The sequence below is a fragment of the Australozyma saopauloensis genome, chromosome 1 (assembly GCF_035610405.1).
Source record: "Australozyma saopauloensis chromosome 1, complete sequence".
In the NCBI taxonomy this organism is placed as follows: Eukaryota; Fungi; Ascomycota; class Pichiomycetes; order Serinales; family Metschnikowiaceae; genus Australozyma; species Australozyma saopauloensis.
This window is the reverse complement of record NC_086131.1, coordinates 1,587,258-1,605,228: the sequence shown is the minus strand read 5'-3', so window position 1 is coordinate 1,605,228 and position 17,971 is coordinate 1,587,258. Positions and strand designations below refer to the sequence as shown.

At 43.2% G+C, this 17,971-nt stretch overlaps 9 protein-coding genes across 9 annotated transcripts; 5 read left to right on the top strand and 4 right to left on the bottom strand.

Annotated features, from left to right (window-relative positions):
• Positions 1-128: 128 nt before the first annotated feature.
• On the top strand, positions 129-926 carry PUMCH_000720 (uncharacterized protein; the record flags this gene model as incomplete). Its single annotated transcript, XM_063019795.1, has 1 exon — positions 129-926. One exon carries the CDS (start codon positions 129-131, stop codon positions 924-926), a length of 798 nt encoding a protein of 265 aa, XP_062875865.1.
• A 1,231-nt stretch (positions 927-2,157) lies between these two features.
• PUMCH_000719 (uncharacterized protein) lies at positions 2,158-4,092 on the bottom strand (the record flags this gene model as incomplete). Its single annotated transcript, XM_063019794.1, has 1 exon — positions 2,158-4,092. The coding sequence occupies one exon, from the start codon at positions 4,090-4,092 to the stop codon at positions 2,158-2,160; it is 1,935 nt and encodes a 644-aa protein (XP_062875864.1).
• A 970-nt stretch (positions 4,093-5,062) lies between these two features.
• On the bottom strand, positions 5,063-5,704 carry PUMCH_000718 (uncharacterized protein; the record flags this gene model as incomplete). Its single annotated transcript, XM_063019793.1, has 1 exon — positions 5,063-5,704. One exon carries the CDS (start codon positions 5,702-5,704, stop codon positions 5,063-5,065), a length of 642 nt encoding a protein of 213 aa, XP_062875863.1.
• Positions 5,705-6,566: 862 nt separating this feature from the next.
• On the top strand, positions 6,567-7,409 carry PUMCH_000717 (uncharacterized protein; the record flags this gene model as incomplete). Its single annotated transcript, XM_063019792.1, has 1 exon — positions 6,567-7,409. The coding sequence occupies one exon, from the start codon at positions 6,567-6,569 to the stop codon at positions 7,407-7,409; it is 843 nt and encodes a 280-aa protein (XP_062875862.1).
• Positions 7,406-10,138, bottom strand: PUMCH_000716 (uncharacterized protein; the record flags this gene model as incomplete). Its single annotated transcript, XM_063019791.1, has 1 exon — positions 7,406-10,138. The coding sequence occupies one exon, from the start codon at positions 10,136-10,138 to the stop codon at positions 7,406-7,408; it is 2,733 nt and encodes a 910-aa protein (XP_062875861.1).
• A 1,266-nt stretch (positions 10,139-11,404) lies between these two features.
• PUMCH_000715 (uncharacterized protein) lies at positions 11,405-14,035 on the top strand (the record flags this gene model as incomplete). Its single annotated transcript, XM_063019790.1, has 1 exon — positions 11,405-14,035. The coding sequence occupies one exon, from the start codon at positions 11,405-11,407 to the stop codon at positions 14,033-14,035; it is 2,631 nt and encodes an 876-aa protein (XP_062875860.1).
• A 329-nt stretch (positions 14,036-14,364) lies between these two features.
• PUMCH_000714 (uncharacterized protein) lies at positions 14,365-15,006 on the top strand (the record flags this gene model as incomplete). The annotated part of the gene is made up of 1 exon (XM_063019789.1): positions 14,365-15,006. The coding sequence occupies one exon, from the start codon at positions 14,365-14,367 to the stop codon at positions 15,004-15,006; it is 642 nt and encodes a 213-aa protein (XP_062875859.1).
• Positions 15,007-15,343: 337 nt separating this feature from the next.
• Positions 15,344-16,033, top strand: PUMCH_000713 (uncharacterized protein; the record flags this gene model as incomplete). The annotated part of the gene is made up of 1 exon (XM_063019788.1): positions 15,344-16,033. One exon carries the CDS (start codon positions 15,344-15,346, stop codon positions 16,031-16,033), a length of 690 nt encoding a protein of 229 aa, XP_062875858.1.
• Positions 16,034-16,170: 137 nt separating this feature from the next.
• PUMCH_000712 (uncharacterized protein) lies at positions 16,171-17,274 on the bottom strand (the record flags this gene model as incomplete). The annotated part of the gene is made up of 1 exon (XM_063019787.1): positions 16,171-17,274. One exon carries the CDS (start codon positions 17,272-17,274, stop codon positions 16,171-16,173), a length of 1,104 nt encoding a protein of 367 aa, XP_062875857.1.
• Between the last annotated feature and the right edge of the window lie 697 nt (positions 17,275-17,971).

The window sequence follows — 17,971 nt, the reverse complement described above, 5'->3', positions numbered from 1 at the left end:
GATCGTTAGCAAAGCTTCAAAAGTGCCACAATTGCACCTTTGACTTCAAGCACTGACAAAACCGAAACTTTTGCCTCTTACTGGTGCCATTATTACTATACATATCAAGATTAATCCAATTGAAAATCATGGGATACCCTAATCCATTGAAGGTGCTTTCCAGAAAGCTCACAGATAACATTGTTGTTGCCAGCAGTGGTTTCAAAAGAGTCGACCGTATCAATTTCGGTGCAAGAATGGCACTCTTCAACTACAATGGGTCTGTGGTTGTGTGGTCCGCTATTCCTTACAACGACGATGTCGCTAAGGCATTGCAGCTCGTAGCTGGCTCCTCTGACTTCAATGTGTCACATCTCATTATCCCAGACAAGGAGCACACTATGGCCGCCTGTTCTTTCAAAGAACAATATCCTCAGATGAAGATCATCGCCATGGAAGGTGTAGACTTGGGCGAGAAAACTCCTATAGATTACCCATTCTCTGCTGAGCATGCTGGTAAGATTATTGGCTCAGATGCCCTCCGAGGAATTGGTATCACTGATCCAGTAATCCTTTCCAACTTCGAGTTCGTGTATGTTCCAAAACATGCCAACCAGGAGCTAGTCATGTATGAAAAGCAGTCTAAAACGGTCTTCGAAGCTGACTTAATCTTTAATTTACGTGACGACGTGCCAATGGAGCAGTTTCCAGATAATCCACACCCATTTACGGGCTGGTCTTACATTGCAAAGTACATGAATCCAGATAGCAAAATTGGATGTACTTTGTTCCGCAAGGTTGCCAATCCTAGCGCCTCTGCTGATAGTCTTCGGGCCATTTATTCGTGGGACTTCGACCGATTGGTGATGTGTCATGGTAACATTATCGATACCAATGGAAAGCAGGCATTCAAGAAAGTATTCGGCAGCGTTTTGACTAAAGAGTAATGTATTGAAATATTTTAATTGACGCGATAACAAATATATTCCATAAGCAACGTTTCGTACTTAATCAGGCCCTTGCTTCCAAGATCCGCAGAGAACCAAGAGACGGGCTGCAAGAAAATAAAATAAAATAAGGAAACGCAAAACTCAATATTTTTAACGTAATTATACCCATTCGTACTAAAAAAAACAGGCCCACTACACTTTCTTTATTTTAGCTATCTAATCTCCATATTCCTATCCATATATCCGTAAATAGCCGTGGTCTAATTACCCCGATCCCCTTCTCGAGCAATTGCGCCCACATCTTCGCGATTGCGCACAAATCCCCAAAATCTCACAAAAATCCACCCACAAAATGTCAACCGAAGAGAAATTATACTCCCACCCTGTCTACGACCACTATTCTAAAGTCCACCAGGCTCATGCTGCCGAGAATCCACTTTGTGCAAAAGTGGAGGACCCTGTAGAGACAGAACTTACAACGCTGTCTTTGGCTGGTGATGGCAAAATTGCCTTGCGGTCGCAAACGTTGTTTGTCATCAGTGACAAGTTCTTAGAGCAGTTCGGAGATATTGGTCAGTTGTTGGACCACGACAAGAACCACAGTTACACGTTCTTCCACTTGGGTGATAAGTTGGCTGGCCACCCAAAGATTGTCCATGGTGGGTTTGTCGCCACGTTGTTGGACGAATTGACATGTGGTCTTGGAATCCAGAACTTCGAGTCCAGAAAGGCCGTCACAGCCAATTTGAACGTCAACTACCGTCAACCTTGCTACACGAATCTGTATGTGGTGGTCAAGTGTCTGTTGGTGGAGAAGACGGGCCGCAAGTGTATTGTTCGAGGTGAGGTGTACCTGTTGGATTTGGAGCTGGGTGTCTTTGATCCTAACGACGTTGAGAACCAGAAACACTTGATTAGCGACTGTCAGACAGTGGTCGTGGAACCTAAGTATCTGATTGAGGCCAAATAGACCACATGCCTCTGAATGTAGACTCAAGACTGGAGATCATCCACACCCTTGACCCAAGATTTAGATCAATAAAATGTGATAGTATCAGGTATAGAGCATTCATTGCATGCGGAAATAAAGCCAGAGACTTTGTACGCTCGTTAGTTATTCTGGAACAGTGCCAAACGTAAGTAAAATTTTGAATCTATGATATCTCTTTGCAGCCGAAAAGCCGGACCTAAAGATCAAAACAACATCAGCATTGCCATCATCATCAGATCAACTGGATTGCAAAGAATCGGTGCCTTTGGCCTTGCTCAGTCCGATCTCCATCTTTGCTGTCTTGGCGCCAAATTGAATCGCTCTCTTTGGTTCCTCAGCTGCAATTTTGAGTCCTAATGTCCGTGCAAGTTGTCGCAAAATAAACTTCCGCTCAAAAACTTTAACTCTCTTGGTGCCTTTCTTGGTAGTAACATCCTTCCACTCAAACTTCACTTTGAGATTTGGTACAATCTCCCCAAACGCGAATTCGATCACCAGCTGATCAAGATAGGGATAACGGAGCTCTTTGCCCCAATTCGTCATGGCACGGTCATCGCGTCCAAGGTTTCTTTCGTAGATAATATCGAGATCATTGGCTAGCTCAGAATTCAATTCCATGTAGAGGTCTGAAAGTTCAATTCCATTCTCTTCAACATTATTGAAGACGCCTTCATGTCTAGAATATCCACCAAACAATTCATCTGCGCCCAAGCCAGAAAATAAAACAATGGCTTGGGAAGTGTAGTCGCCTATTTCGGTCTCCATATATTGCTCACTGAGTTCAATGGCTTTGCAATTGCGAGAGCGACAAGCGAAGTAAAAGGCAATGGCGATAGAGAGATCCATCTCTGTACTCGTAGGGTGTATAAGATCTGTTACCACAGGCTTATGGCATAGCCACTCCTCGTAGCTCACATCCACTTGGACGAAACGAAACGAGACACAAGTTCCCGCGAACAAGTGAGAGAGTTCTCTCCAGGAAGAGACTCCGAGCTTTCTATCCGGCAGATCTGCTGGAGTCATTTCCGTGCGTGGATTCTCGAATCCAACACTGAGAAGATCGATCTCAACACGTTTGTTCTCGTTGATGTAATTTTGAGCCAAAAGAGCAGCTACAACAGTACAATCAAGACCTCCACTAAATAAAACACCAATGTTTATGGTACCTGTATGATGGAATATGGGATCAATGGTATCTTGTCGCACGAGACAGGCGTAAGAGAGCTTTGAGTGAAGCGCCAGCACTTTTAAAGATATCTCTTCCGCCGTGATATTGCCATTGAAATTGATACCCTCGAGGTCAATTCGGGATGACTGAAATTCCTCGAGTTTGAAGTCCTTTAAGTTCAAACAGTAAGTAATGCCACCTTTACACTCTAGAAGGTCTCCTGTCTTGTTTGGTAAAACAGACGCAATTAAAATTTCATCCAGTTCTTTACAAAGAAGAAGCGAGCGTTTGCCAACAACGTCCTTACCGAAATATACCTTCATTGCTTTCAAGTCTGTCAATACAAATGCATATTCACCATCGAGTCCAGATAGAGCCAGAAGAATGGCATCGTTTCTGCGGTCGCCATGCACCAGGCTTAAAGCATCAGAAACACGCTTAAACAAGAACAGAGTATCATTCCCAGTCAAGCAGTTCTGGCCGTATAATTCGCCATTGTACTGAAGAACTATTTCTTCATTTGCCATAGGTTGTTCCGTGTAAGGTTGTCGGAGCGACAAAACTGAAGATAAAAGAAGGAAATGAGTTTCATTCAGTTCAAATGAGAGTACTGACGAGAAATCTGGTCCACGAGCCATCACAGCCTTCAATGTTTGTTCGGCTGAATATTCTGCATCCGGGCTCAATTCGAGATTCTGTAAGTTCTCTAGCTCAGACTGTAGATCTGCGGTAAGAGGTACATTTTTGGCGTTTTTTGCCCGCACAAGCTCCAATTGTAATCTTCGAAGCTCGGGCAACTGATCGAGTTTCCGTTTATCCGACTTGGTCAATTTTGTACGCAGCTTTCTGTCGTTTTCTACTACCTCATCGACCTCATCGCCATTCAAACACACGCAAGTCTGGTTTGGTCCAAGAAAAGAAAACTTCTGAACGGCCAAGAATTTCTGGAAGAATTGAGGAATATTCTGCGCCTTTTGGCTGGCAGAAAAATAAATCCCACACATGTCTCTGTTTCTTTTGTAGTGAGATGAATTGTGGGGTGTAGTAACTACCTCATTGTTACGATTATTACAACTTTGTGAAATACAATAGAGACACCATTTGGCTATACCAATTTTGGAAAAAATTCTGAAATACAAGAGCGGTATAAGTTTAGTCAGAACCCAGTTCGAAGTATTAATTAAGCGAGAGGTTTCTAATCGAAGAAACAATAAAGATCAGATCTAATCAGGTGTATCTATAGTTTGAGATATAATCGAAACTAGAATTATAACCATCACTAGAGGTATAGCAATAGCGAGAAGCATTGTTGCAGTAATAGATCATTTTCTGCGTGTTTCACTTTTACAGAATCCCAAGATTCAAACCACACAAAACTAACAGACATCACATCATTGTCCGAGCATGCTTAAACGGCCAGCAACTACAATTACTCTCACGCCGGAGGATATCCTCAAGTATGATGAGTCGGTCCAAGAACGTAGTACTTTCCATCAAATCGACAGACTCCAAGAACAAGGACTGCGGCCCATCATCGCCAAAGATAATGTCAATGATTCTGGCAGAAATGAAGATGATAATGGGCGCTAGAGCTGGAATATCGGGATTCACGCTAAACAATGGGGCCCTGGAGGCATCGTTACCGCCAAAGCTGGCTAGAACCTGAATTGAATGTTCTTACTTACATATTAAAATGAAATAGATAATGGCGAATTGAGTTTGTGATTCAACTTTGTATTGGAATTATAGATTGTGCCTGACCCGTTCATGTTCATAGGTCTCTACCATATCATTTTGATCATTATGACTGATTGCCGAGCCAGAATGGTAATGCAAATGTTCTGCTCTTTAATTGATTAGAGCAATCCGTAACTTTGTGGATTCCGGTTCGTGTTCTCCCATCATGAGCTAGGTTTAACTCTGGACCAACGATCTCGGTATAAGAGAAAGTCATGCAATTGAGTCTTAGAACCCTTATTTTTTGCCCAAAGATGCACGTTGCAACCAGCTGTGCTTCGTTTCGAGTACACTAGCCTCGGCACGAGGCACCGTCCGCTTAGACAGCCCGAACGCTTGGACCTGAACATGCACCGGACCTTTTTTCAATGCCTGTTTTCGAAGTTCCTTGATTTGACGCAACTTATCTAGCTTAGCCCTCTTGCGACTCTCTGCGTGCTCCCGTTCTAGCTCTTCCAGCCGTATGTGTTTTCCTTGAGTCTCAGGTTCCGGCGCAAGCACCTCTTCCGGCAATAAATCCGGAAGCTCCTCAGCAGCAGCCAACTCACGGATTCTTTCTCTACGTGCCTCCAGCTGCTCTCTTAGTTGGGCGTCTCTCTGTTTCCGTTTCTTACGTTCTTGTTGGCGTAATTCCTGTTGTCTTTGTTTATCCTTTTTGAGTTTGTCCATCATTTGATCTTTGGCAACCGATGTCGATTCTTCCTCAGGTGCGTCTGAGTCTGAGTCTGAGTCCGATTCTTCTTGGTCTTCGTCATTGAGGGTTTCTGGCTCGAGAGTTGGCTCGCGGGAGCTTACAGCGATTATCTCTGCATCGACTATATCTTCATCCAGGAACTTTTTGCTTTTTCCAGCATATTGTGATCTGGTAATGCGTGCCATTATGTGGAGTTATTGGGACACAATATGGTATCTCATCGGCTTCAACTTGGAGATGAGGGTACTGCAGACACCAAACACAATCGGGAGTAATCTGAAATGGAAATCATACAGAATATGTAAATTTTCTTCTTTGGAGATTTAGGATAAGCCCAATAAATTTTGATTTGCGGTTTTGATTATTGAAATTCGAAACGATAGGGTGGTTTTGGTGGATGGCCGAAGTGTACAACTATCCAGATTGATCTATGTTGGAGTATGAAGTTTTCACCTGAAAAATCTATGTTAAAATACTTTCAAACTTTAGCTTCAAATACCAAGCTGGATTCTGGAATCCCACAATTGGCGAGCCCATAACCTTCTCTAGCCCAGGTTCATACTATCCAATTAGCTTGGAATTCAGGAATAATAGCAAGTTGATCACAAGCAAAATCCAATTCTTATAGATATTTCCATGATGCGATCGTAAACCTTTGGTTTCGACGACTAGTAGGGGTCTCCAGTCTAGCTTCCTCAAGTTCAGTAATAAAAGAATTGCAGCAATGAATCTAGATTTACAAAAATAAGCATCCATTACGAAACTGCAACAAATTTCTAAGAATCATTTTTGTATCTAGTTTCACAAAAGTAGCAAAGGTTCGTAGTGGTACTGTGTACTTTCGCTCATACACCATCTTATATCTCACATGGACTACTTATTCAGATTAAAGACAATCATACATCTACCTACTTGAGAGACCGCCACTCAATTAACACAAACAATTCAACAGTATCAAAGACAATTATATTATCACGCTTCTTTAATTCTTATCACGGACTATTCACTTCATTTTGAACACCCTTACTCAATCACTATAAAAGGATCATGGCAGGTTTCCTTTCGCTCGTATTTCTTGGAACTTTCATGTTTGTTGCATGTATGGCAGTTCAATTGTTTCCTCTCAAAACCCAGTTGTCCCCTAAAATGTTACAGAAAGCACTGGCTTTGAGTATAGGCATGCTAGTTGGTACAGCAATAGCAGTAGTGGTACCGGAGGGCGTGGAACTTCTCGTTGAGGGTAAGGACCTGCTGCTGTGGCGAGTCCCAGTGCTGTTCGTTATTGGGTGCTCTATTCTTATGGGGTTCATGGTTATGTACCTAGTAGACCACCACCAGGTGATCAAGAATCGGTTCTTCCCTGAACTGATGCTGTCGAAAGTAAATGACACTTCTTTCGGATCAATTGTTCAATGCCCTCTCACATTGAGTCTCATCTTGCATTCTACAACAGACGGATTCGCCTTGGGAGTGACCAGTGTAGATGAACTCCTGTCGATGCACTACATCTTCTACTCAATGATCATCTTGCACAAATTACCAACTGCTTTCAGTCTCAGTACAGTCCTCGTGCAGAAGGGTCTTTCCGAGCGCCTCTGTTACGCCCATTTTCTCGCCTTTGCAGCAGCAACTCCAATAGCCCTGATCTTGGCATACCCACTCGCTAGAATATCTCTGACAGATCACAGCATGTTGGCGGTTCTTCTTCTCTTTAGCTCTGGAACATTTTTGTACAGTGTAGTCCACCTAGTGCTGGATCAGCCTCCTAAAGATGACCCCGAATCTATCTCAGTTAACATTCCTGAACAAAATGATGACTTCCTGAACTTGGTATTAACCATGTGTGGTACACTAGTGCCATTATTGTTTTCTCTTGCTGGAGTGGACTAGTCTGTTTTGACAGAAGAACCTCTCCTATCACCCTGTTCGCTTTCGTCATCTGTTAGCCCAACCTCTTTGAGCTTTGGTGACTCTGCAAAACCTTTTGAGTTTAAATCCTGTTCGGTATCGTGATGAGTTTTTGGTGTTGAAGTTCCAATCGGTTCATTAGAAGCCCTGTCACTCTTGCTTGGTGTTTTGCCCCCGTACTTGAAATTCTTGAAGAACACAGAAGTGGAGTCTTGCTCAATATTTGGTGTCTTGGATTGACGTCGCTGCTCCAGTAAGCTAAGATTCTTCGCATTGTAAAGTTCTTTAAGGTTCTGGGAGGATCCTTGTGCTGAATTAGCGCCTGAGTTCACACCAGACTTGGCTCCGTCCTTCAATCTATCAAGACCGATGAAAGAACCATGTCTTGATCCCAGTTTCGAAAGTCTCGGCAAGTTTGGCTTCTCTCGTAACATTCGCTGAGTTCGTGGCAGTTCTGGCTTACTATCGGGGCCGAATGCTTTCGCAGCGATTTCACCATAGTCGAGAGCGTATCGAACAAATTTCTCAGGCTTGAAGCTGCTTCTGGCGTCTTCTTTTTCTTCAGACGACCCGAAGTTACCCGAACTGCGAGCTTTCCGTATTGACTTAAATTTTAAAGTGGGGCTACCACTATCCTTTTCCTCTCTATTGGTACCATGTATCTTGCTTGGCTTCTCTTCTCCAGCGAGAGAGAAGAACCGGTCTGTTTGATCTCTTGGATTTCCAAAAACTTTACTACTCAATGACAACAGAGAATTGTAGCTACCACGGAGACCAGCACTTCGAGCAAGGTCGGATGAGGAAGGACTGCTTATTGCTGATCGTTTTTTTCTGAGATCAGCATAGCCAATTGAATTATGACGTCTTATGGCTGTGCGAGACGGTGCATCAGCATCTGCATTTGGGGTAAAGACCTGATTAAAATCACCTGGACCTAAAATTGGCGCATTGATGAGGAAAGCATTAGAGTCTGACGTTGCCATATTTATTGCGGAGTTAAAATTTGGCCCATAGGTGACTCGTTTAGTAGAGTTAGAGATGATTCTACCGCGCAATACAGAGATCTCTTTATCAAGTGCAAATTCCACACCGCAATGATTGTTGATAATTGTAATTTTAGGCCAAGCAGCTCTGGCGCCTTTAAGAATGAAGTCCATCATGAACGCTGGGCTCGGGTTGCTGAAGAGTGACAAGAAGTCAATCGTTGCAAGCTCGGGGAGAATTGTGATATTTCCTGAATATCTTTGAGTCAATATGGAAATCATTTTCAGTGTGAAGTTTTTTTGAATGTTCAACTCATGGCAAACTTGAAGATAATGAATAATTTCGCTTGAGATGAAGTCGTAGCAATTGTTCATAGTATTTCGGAGAGTGTTAGCAAAATCGGAATCTAGTTTGCCGCCAACACTTCCTACCGACACTTTGAGAACAGGTAGCACATGTGGATTTACTTGCACGGCTATAATGTGGTCAACATTGAACATTTCTGAGAGTCTAGTGATCGGTAGATCGCCATCAACAGAGCCATCAACAAATTTAGAAGATTGATCATTATTCCACTCGCGAATAGTGCCCGTTTTGGGGTCTTTTTCATAGATTGAATTGGAGGAGAAAATTCCTGGCACCGAACATGATGCACATACGGCAGACCATATAAGGCAATGAGGACCCGTTAGATAATTCAACAAGCGAGTTTGTTCATGAGTTGAAGCAGGAGACACTGTTATGTTTAGAATCTTACCCGTCCTGTTGTAAGCCTCCCTGAATGTCAAGTCACCAACAAAGCCATATACCGTATCACGGATTCCTCCGATGTCAAATACCGTTCCATATTTGAGTAGATGACCAAGACGCTGCAAGAGTGCTCTTAGCCTTCCCTCTGCGTCGGTATCGAGTGGTGGCCCGAAAAAATTGAATTCTCTAGTCAAAATGCTTTTCAAAAGCTCAAAAGTTTCGTCATTAGTGTGGGTGCATAAGATGCTGGCAATAATTGAACCTGCTGAGGACCCACTGATAACACGAGGAAGAAGGTTGTTCTCTAGAAGCGCTATGAGCACACCGATATGTGACACTCCAAACGTGGAACCACCTGAGAGCACCAACGCTGTACGGCCTATATTTTTCCGGGTTTGTATTAGCATTCCCAAAAGGTATCTATCCTCCAAGTTGACGCCAGCGTCATTCACCAAATAGTGGAGGGATTGTTGGCATTCTTCAATGTATTCCTCTATCAACCTTTTTGTTCCAACATGGGAATGACGGTAAAGGTTGAGGTCACCCATATTTCCAACATTACGAGACCATTTTGTGCGTACAAGAAAAAGCAAGAGTTTGTAATCTTTGTTCAATCGAGCATTGCGCATTTCGTTAAGCTGGCGATACACTATGTTGAAGTCGTACTCGGTTGACTCCGGATTGAGTTTCCATAGGTTGCTTCCCGTCAACTCATCAAGCTGAGCAGACAATTGGTACCATTTCTTGTAAGTTGTAGCGTGTCTCTGCTCGAAGAGGAGTCGCTGAATGAGCTCATGTTTTTCATCCACCGAGGGCACAATTCTATTCACCAACGGTATATTCAGAAGAGCTTTTAGGAGCCATGTACGTGTTCCAGGCTCATACTTTTGATGGAAGTCTCGTGGGAGTAATGATGGGTTTTGCTGCACGATGGACTCGATGATTTCTGCATGGGAGATCCGTATGAGTTCAGACATTAGATCAATTATTTTTTTGTAAATAACACCACAAGGACTCTAGTGATGTTTGCAATTGCAGAAACAAAAGTCTTGTATTGTGGCGCTGGTCGTTCCTCGGTCTTGGTTTCTATGAAAGCGGGATATCAAGAAATGGACAGTCGATGCCAATAAAATATCTGAAAATCCTTCTAGAAGACCCGATAGTCCAATAATTATTCGTGAGCGACCCGCCCTTCCTAACTGAAAATCCTCTGGTCTGATTGAAATAGAATTGGTTGTGCTGGTGATTTCCTATATGCCAAAATCACAGGACAGATAAAGGATTAGCGACAATTGGGAACAACAAAAGGACGTCGAGGTTACAAAAAGCTTATTCTAGCTTTAGATAGCAGTCCTAGTTAGAATGAATTCGATTGAGGGTCTCCAGGCGTTGTGGTTCGATGTATAAATTAATGGTAAGTGGTAAATGATCAATTAGGTGTATAGGTATACAGTGACAGGTAAGCTGTACGATAAGGGGATTAAAATAGCATTTCCACTTCGTAAGATAAACAGCCTCTAAAATTTCGGTTAGCTTTTCATTTTTGATTCTGGGGCTAACATTTTTTTTCTGACACGGAATCATGCAATCTTCGGTTCCTTGTGTTTGAATCGTGCACCAAACGAACGTCAGTACCTTGAGAGCTTGCCAAAGCTATACATCGAAAGAAAAATAAGTGAAATTAGTTTTAAACTCGAGCTGAATTCTCAGTCCGAAATCAATCGATTCATTTGGAGTGGCACCGGGGCTTCAAGCTTGACTTTACAGTTGAACTTGCAGCCAAACTATAAAATTAAAACATCACACCAGAGGTTGTTGACGAAATAAAGGATTCAATTCTAGATTTATTCACTAAACCACTCGTCTCCTCTTTTTGACACCCTCATCTCATCACCCTCATCGCTCCTCATCGCACTCATTACACTCATCGCATTTCCCCAGATTTCAACTCTTCAACAACTCGGTTCAACCCAGCGTCCCCACCAACGCTGATTGTTCCGTTCTTCAAAGTGTCTTCGTCGGTGAATTGCTTGCCACGGACCTTGCTATCATTTCGCCGGGTCTCAACCGTTGCCAGAAAGAGGAAAGCCGCAGTTGGTAAGAAAGCTCGAGGAAAAGTCTCTAATCCCGACCCAGTTGATCAAAAACGGGCAGCAACAGAGCTGCCGCGTGTATTCAGAGATCTTTCCGATCACAACCGGTTCTTCCTGCGCTTTTCCAGCGCCAATCTGGTCTCGTCTGTCATGTTTTCTGTAACGACGGTATGTCACCGTACAAGCGACACAAAGCATCCATTGCTCATGATTACCAATCGCGAAGGAAACAGATTCTTTTTCGGGAAAGTTCCTGAGGGTGCACAGCGAGTTCTCAACGAAAACGGTTTCCGCATGAGCAAGGTTAGGAGTATATTCATGACTGGTATTATTTCTCTGTGGAGTGAAATTGGAGGCTTGCCCGGTCTATTTCTCACTGTCAGTGATGCTGTAAGCCGAGGCTTGGATGTTTATGTGTCATCCAGTTCCGTAATGAAGTATGTCGTCGCCACATGGCGGTACTTTGTTTTCAGAAGGGACAGCCCGTTGAACGTAGTGGCCGCAAATGAAGATGCGGTAATTGCTGATGCTAGCGCAGCTTTCTTTCCTGTTCAAATCGCACCTTCACTGCTGCCACATGTTCTGCAGAGTAGTCAAGCCGAAACTCAAAGTGACCCATCAATGAAAGCAAAAGTAATGGCTCAAATTGACAAGCTAACCTCATTGATGTTTCCATCATCCACACCAAGCACAGAAAATGGGAACGGCAATACTGAGATGCAGTATGTTGGAATCCAATCATTTGTTCGTCTTCCTGAACTCTGCCAAGTCACGGGAAGCCAACCTCAGAAGTCTCTTAACTTTATCATCAGATTTTTGCCTACAAGGGGGAAATTCAATCCAAAACGTGCAAAAGAATTAGGTATTCTGCCTGGTCATGATTTCAAACGACTTACTAGTGGTGAACTGGTCAACAACAGTAACGGAGATGTAGTACATCCACATCAAGTAATGGGTGACGCTAAAACTTTCCCCAAGATAGCTGTAATTGATATTCCAAATCAAAAGTACTTGGAAAACACCATAAAAAGCCCGGAGTGGTTTAAGATCACTGAAGATAGGGGTGATGAACAGTATGGTTTGGTGTACCATTTCTTAGGTGATGATATTGACTTCCAGCTGGAAGAGTATCTATCTTTTATCAACCGATTCCCAGCAGATTGTACTCATGTGATGAGTCACTGTTCAATTGCTGACGATACACTCGTTTTCAAGACTTCCAGCATCCATATTCTTAAACTCAAAAGCATCATGAACAACAATTTCAACCTTCCATTCTTTGAAGATGTTCAAAAACAAGCGCCTGCGTCGCTCATAAAATTACAATCCCTTCAAACCTTCAAGATTGAGTCCAATGGAGTGACCTCCGACAATTCCTTGGTTCAGAGTGAATCCTGGCCCACGTTGTTTGAGAAACATGTGAAATCCACATGCCCCAATGCAGAATTCAGCGATAGTGTCGTTCCTTTAGGGCCATTGTCAAATGCTGTATCATTAAAAGATCATGTGCAAATCGTTACCCTAGGCACTGGGTCGGCGCTTCCATCTATACATAGAAACGTTCTTTCGAACCTTATACGTGTTCCATTTTTGGACCCAGAGACTAATCAAATACGTTTTCGGGGGTTCATGCTCGACGGAGGAGAGAATACCATTGGAATGCTTCTCCGGAACTATGGCCATGAGCAACGAGCCCAATTAAATCAGATTCTTGACGAGTTATGTCTCATCTTTTTGAGTCATCTTCATGCTGATCACAACCTCGGCATCATCACCGTCATTACCGCTTGGCTTGAACACAACTCAAACAATCTGAAGAAATTGTACCTTGTGGTACCATTTCAATATCGGGATTTTCTTCGTGAATGGTTCCAGCTTGAAGATTCTAAGTTCAAGAATGAATTAAATAGAATTCGTTTCATTACCTGTGCTCAATTAATGCGCCAGCGTGGTTTCGAAGTGGAACCTCTTGACCCGGAAACCTTTCAGAGTCGCTTAGAGAAGGGTGATACAAGCAAACCCAACCCAAAGAACGCAACTCCCCCGCTTTCGCCTGAATTGTGGACCCGTCTTCAGGCCGACACCGGATTATTGCAGTTTGAGACATGCCCTGCTATTCATTGTAATTGGGCGTACAGTGTTAGCATGACGTTTAATTTAGGAGAGAATGAGAAGTTTAAGATTTCATTCTCTGGTGATACCCGTCCAAACCCCAAGTTTGTCGAGATCGGTGTTGATAGTGATGTTCTCATACACGAGGCTTCTTTGGATGATGTCAATATCGAGGAGGCTATCGAGAAAAAGCATACTACCTTGGTGGAAGCTGTCCGAGTGTCGCAATTGATGCGTTGCCGGAAATTAGTTCTCACCCATTTCAGCACTCGTTTCTCGGAAGAGTTCAATTTCATCATGAGTTCCGCCGAATACAATGCACTGGTTGCACGGCTTCACGAATATCTTGGCAAATCTCCCACGAACATCTTTGCACAACAAGTTGCAAACATGCCTCTGTTTGAAGACCTTGATATTTGCTACGCATACGACTTGATGTCGGTTCGTTTGAATGAAATTGGGCTACAAAAACCGCACTTCAAAGCCATTCAGGCCCTTTCATTGGCAGAAAATACCGAAATGCAGATGAAGAAGGACGAGAAGAAGGAGCGCCGTCAAATGAAGCTGTTCGAGAAACGAGATGCCAAAAGGCAGCAGAGACTCGGCGCCGGCCAGAATCAAAGTCTGAACCAAAGCCGAAGATCTCCAATTGAGGGTAAAGGTCAATAATTGTGTTCCGCATTATTTATTGTTCTGTTTAAAAGTCATTTTAGGTTCATATTCGTGAACCTTGTTGGTGTCACAACTAGGAGACACACGAACAGTCATCAAACTACTAAATGAGAAAAGATTAACAAGTACATAGACAATTAAGTGGGTTATGATTTTCAAATCAGAACAAACATTTCAAATTTTCATTTCTATTTAGTTGGCCCCCAGATTGACGCGCTTTTTCAGATCTACATACAAATCCCGATTAGGAAACTACCTTCAATTCTTGTGACTTCTGGTCTAAGCACCAGAGCCACGCCCAAAAACAGATTTAGAGATCAAATGCGATGTCATATCCTGTTCCCATACTTGTCCCATGGATAATTTCCGGTCTTTTAGATTTCACTCACGCTCAATCGGCGTACTCTAATCCTATTTTGAAAAAGCGATTTGTCGCCTACACCAACGGCAAATGTCTCCTACCATGGACACCATTGATCCGAATACTTTCATTTGTTTCAACCACATCCACTGGCGAAATATTGGTGATTGTTCATGACGCTACGCACAAGATTCTTGCTCGTCTCTCACGAAAAGCGATTCTCAAGTTTGAACAAGTCTATGGACAAAGAATAACATTTGAAACAATCAATCGATTGATGATTTTTCGTCAGGCAGATTTGAGATTTGTTGGAGATGCAGAGAGCCCAGAGTTTGGACGCGCTTTGAGCTATCTTGGTGTCAAATACTCCCAAGGGTCCAGCTTGGCCCTAGTGTTTCTAGATGTGCAAGAAATCGATTTTTTTGTGCGAGATCTGATATCTGTATCTGGTGCAGCCGATAATCTTCTAGTTCTGGTTTATAGAGACAGAGAGTACGTCTCACGATTTTGCCTGAAGAATGCAACAAAAGTGGCAGATAAAGATGACATAGTCTCTGATTTAGACGACTACGAAGAGGATTCTTTTAATCAGAGCTGGCTCTGGTAGTCTTGTGTGGTGGTATTTGATGGTAGTGAGTATTCTGTTGAGAGACACCACGGACACTAATTATTGATTTTTCTTTCTTTTTTTTCTCGTTTTCAAACTTCTTAAGTAGAGTGCTTCTTGCATTTTTAGGAGACATTCCTTGCTCTTCATTTACACTGCTGAGTTGATTTTTGCAAACTAAAGAGGAACAGAACTACTCTTAGAGTTTTTTTCTGAATCAAACAGCACTTCGATTTCGACAAATCAAATTTGTGATAATAAAAGCTTTGAGTCTATCCTTTGGCATTAAACTCTGAGAGTATCTCGCTGTTTCTCTACAATCATCTCTCTTACTACTATGAGCTTTAAGCATAGATTTGAGACGCTTCACAATCACAAAGGAAGCCCACCGAGCTCTTTCGGCAAAAGTGCAATGGCGGTTCTGCAAAAATCTGGTCCTTTTTTGAAGGAAGCCTCGCCTGATTTTGAGATGTTACTGACTCCCTACCACCAGGGAGCATCCTCGGCCGAATCAGCTCCACTTCCCCACGGCCACATGGGCCCAATCATGTCTACGCCAGCTATTTGGATTAATTCCGGTAATCGCCGAGATGGCGCTTTTGCGGATTCAAATTTAGGTGTCCATCGAGCCTCGGCGCCTTCTGAACAATCTCCCTTGATGCAGCACTGCCATCATCTGTCCATCAATATATCCATTAGCGTTCCTGGCTCACCAAACTCCAATTCCTTTCAACCTGGCTCACCTGTTCTGCAAATGTCGTCTTCAGCGCCAATTTCTGTGATTCCACTCCGACAGGAACCGGATCATAACCTGAGCAGGGTAGCGAACGTCATTCCCACGACGATACAGACATTCATGCAGACGCAAATGTCTGTCTCGCGTTTTGTCTTGGCGATTATATTGGTATTTATTATCTGTTTGACAATTCTGGGAAACTTGGGCATGTACATGTTTCCCTTGTTGTGCTTGATGGAAAGAGTCCTTTGGCAGGATGATCTGATGGGATTCTGCGTGCGAATCCTATAATTATAGAGTAAATAAAATGAATATGTTTAGAGCGTAAACTTCAAGACTAGCTCTTGGCTAGTTCCGTGATGGCATTCTCTCACGCTGCAAATTTCCAGACTATTTAATTTATTTGCGTTGCAGCAGACTATGTACGGTTACTTCTTAGGAGGACGTCTAGCTCTATCCTTAATCTTCATCTTGTTAATGTTCTTACCCTTTCTCGTCTTAACAAACTTCTTAAGACCCCATGCAGACTGGGTCAACTTGTTGGACTTGGACTTACCACGACCACCACCATGAGGATGGTCCTTAGCGTTCATGGCCACACCTCTTGTTTGTGGACGGAAGCCTCTGTGACGACTACGACCAGCTTTACCCCAACTGATGGCCAGGTGCTCTGGGTTAGATACCATACCCAAGGTAGCATGACAGTTCTCATGAACGTAACGATGCTCACCAGAGCCCAAACTAATGGTCACAAGCTTCTTCTCTGGATGTTTGGAGAGTAAACGGGCAAAGGTACCAGCGGCACGGACCATTCTTCCTGGACCACCGGGAGTCAATCCAATGTTGTGAATGATCGAGCCAGGAGGCAACATGCGCAATGGCACACAATTACCTCTTTGCAAAACACGGGTGTTAAGTAAGGCCTCATCAATGAGACCCTGGTTGGTGGCATCCATCTCGGCCAAAAAGTCCTTGGGCAAACCCAAACGGAACGACTCCACTACGTCACCCGCACGCAAACCGGAACAAGCCAAAATGTACAGCAAATTGCCGGTTTCCTCGTGTTGCACCAAGGCAATGTGACCAGACCGGTTAGGATCGTATTCAATTCTCAACACCTTCTGACGGCCAGCAACAAGTCTATTGCTGTCCACCAAACGAACACGTCTTTTGTGACCTCCACCACGACCACGCACGGTGATTTTACCGGTGGCATTACGACCAGCGGTCTTTTTCTTGGGAACAGTCAATTCCTTAACTGGACCACCTCTATGGAGATGGTCGTGGATTGGCTTCTTGAAATGGGTCGAACCTGGTTGCAAATGTCCGTTTGCGTAAAGTTTCATTTTGATATTACCGATCGCTAGCTTCTTTTGTCTTTTGTAGGTCTGATCTTTGATTTCCAACTCGCTTAGCGTTGCCTCTTCCTGGACGAGTTTGGCAGCAGGGCTGGCCACGGTCCTCTGGAGTGTGCTTTGGAAGCGACATCCACGCCACGCGAGCGATTTCCATGTTCGGTTGAGGGTGAACATGGTATGAAGAGGTGAAGGTTTTAGAGGTTTGGTTGGGGATAATTTTTCAGTGCGGTGGTGCACGGGTGGTGTGGAGGAAGTTGGTAGTGAACGGAGGATAAGATATGGTGGGATAGTTGTGGAAGAGTGAAATGTTGCATTTAGAGGACAAATACTACTAAGAATTATTTATTTTTCATGGGTTCGGTCGGCGGAAACTTTTCCTCGGTTATGTTGATCTTGAGATCAGATCATTGTATGGTAAAATACCCCGGCAAAGATACATAGAAAAGGCAAAAGCAGAAAATCATTAAATAGCTTAATTGTGATAATTTGAAGAAATTGTCTTTCAGTTCTGCAGTCTGTGAGTATAAGTTTGTGTGGGTAGTGTCTGAGATTTTCGATCTCGGGCACAACCAATAATTTCAGCAACAGTAAATGCTAGCTGGATCTCTTCACTTTCATGATATTTTTCTCTATTTTAATTCATTCACTGACTTCAATTATTTTGAATGGTCTCTTGACCCAGCTCGTGTCTGACTCTCTGTCTTTGCAGCCAACGGGGCCAGCTCTCTATATTCAAGAAAAGCCTGCCAAATAAAACAAAAAATCTAGATAAATAATAACATCAATTGCGATCTATTCAAATTCCAAATGCTCTAAAACTCGCCACGGCATTCAAATCTCTCTTGTCCTTCAGTGCTAATCTACTGACAGC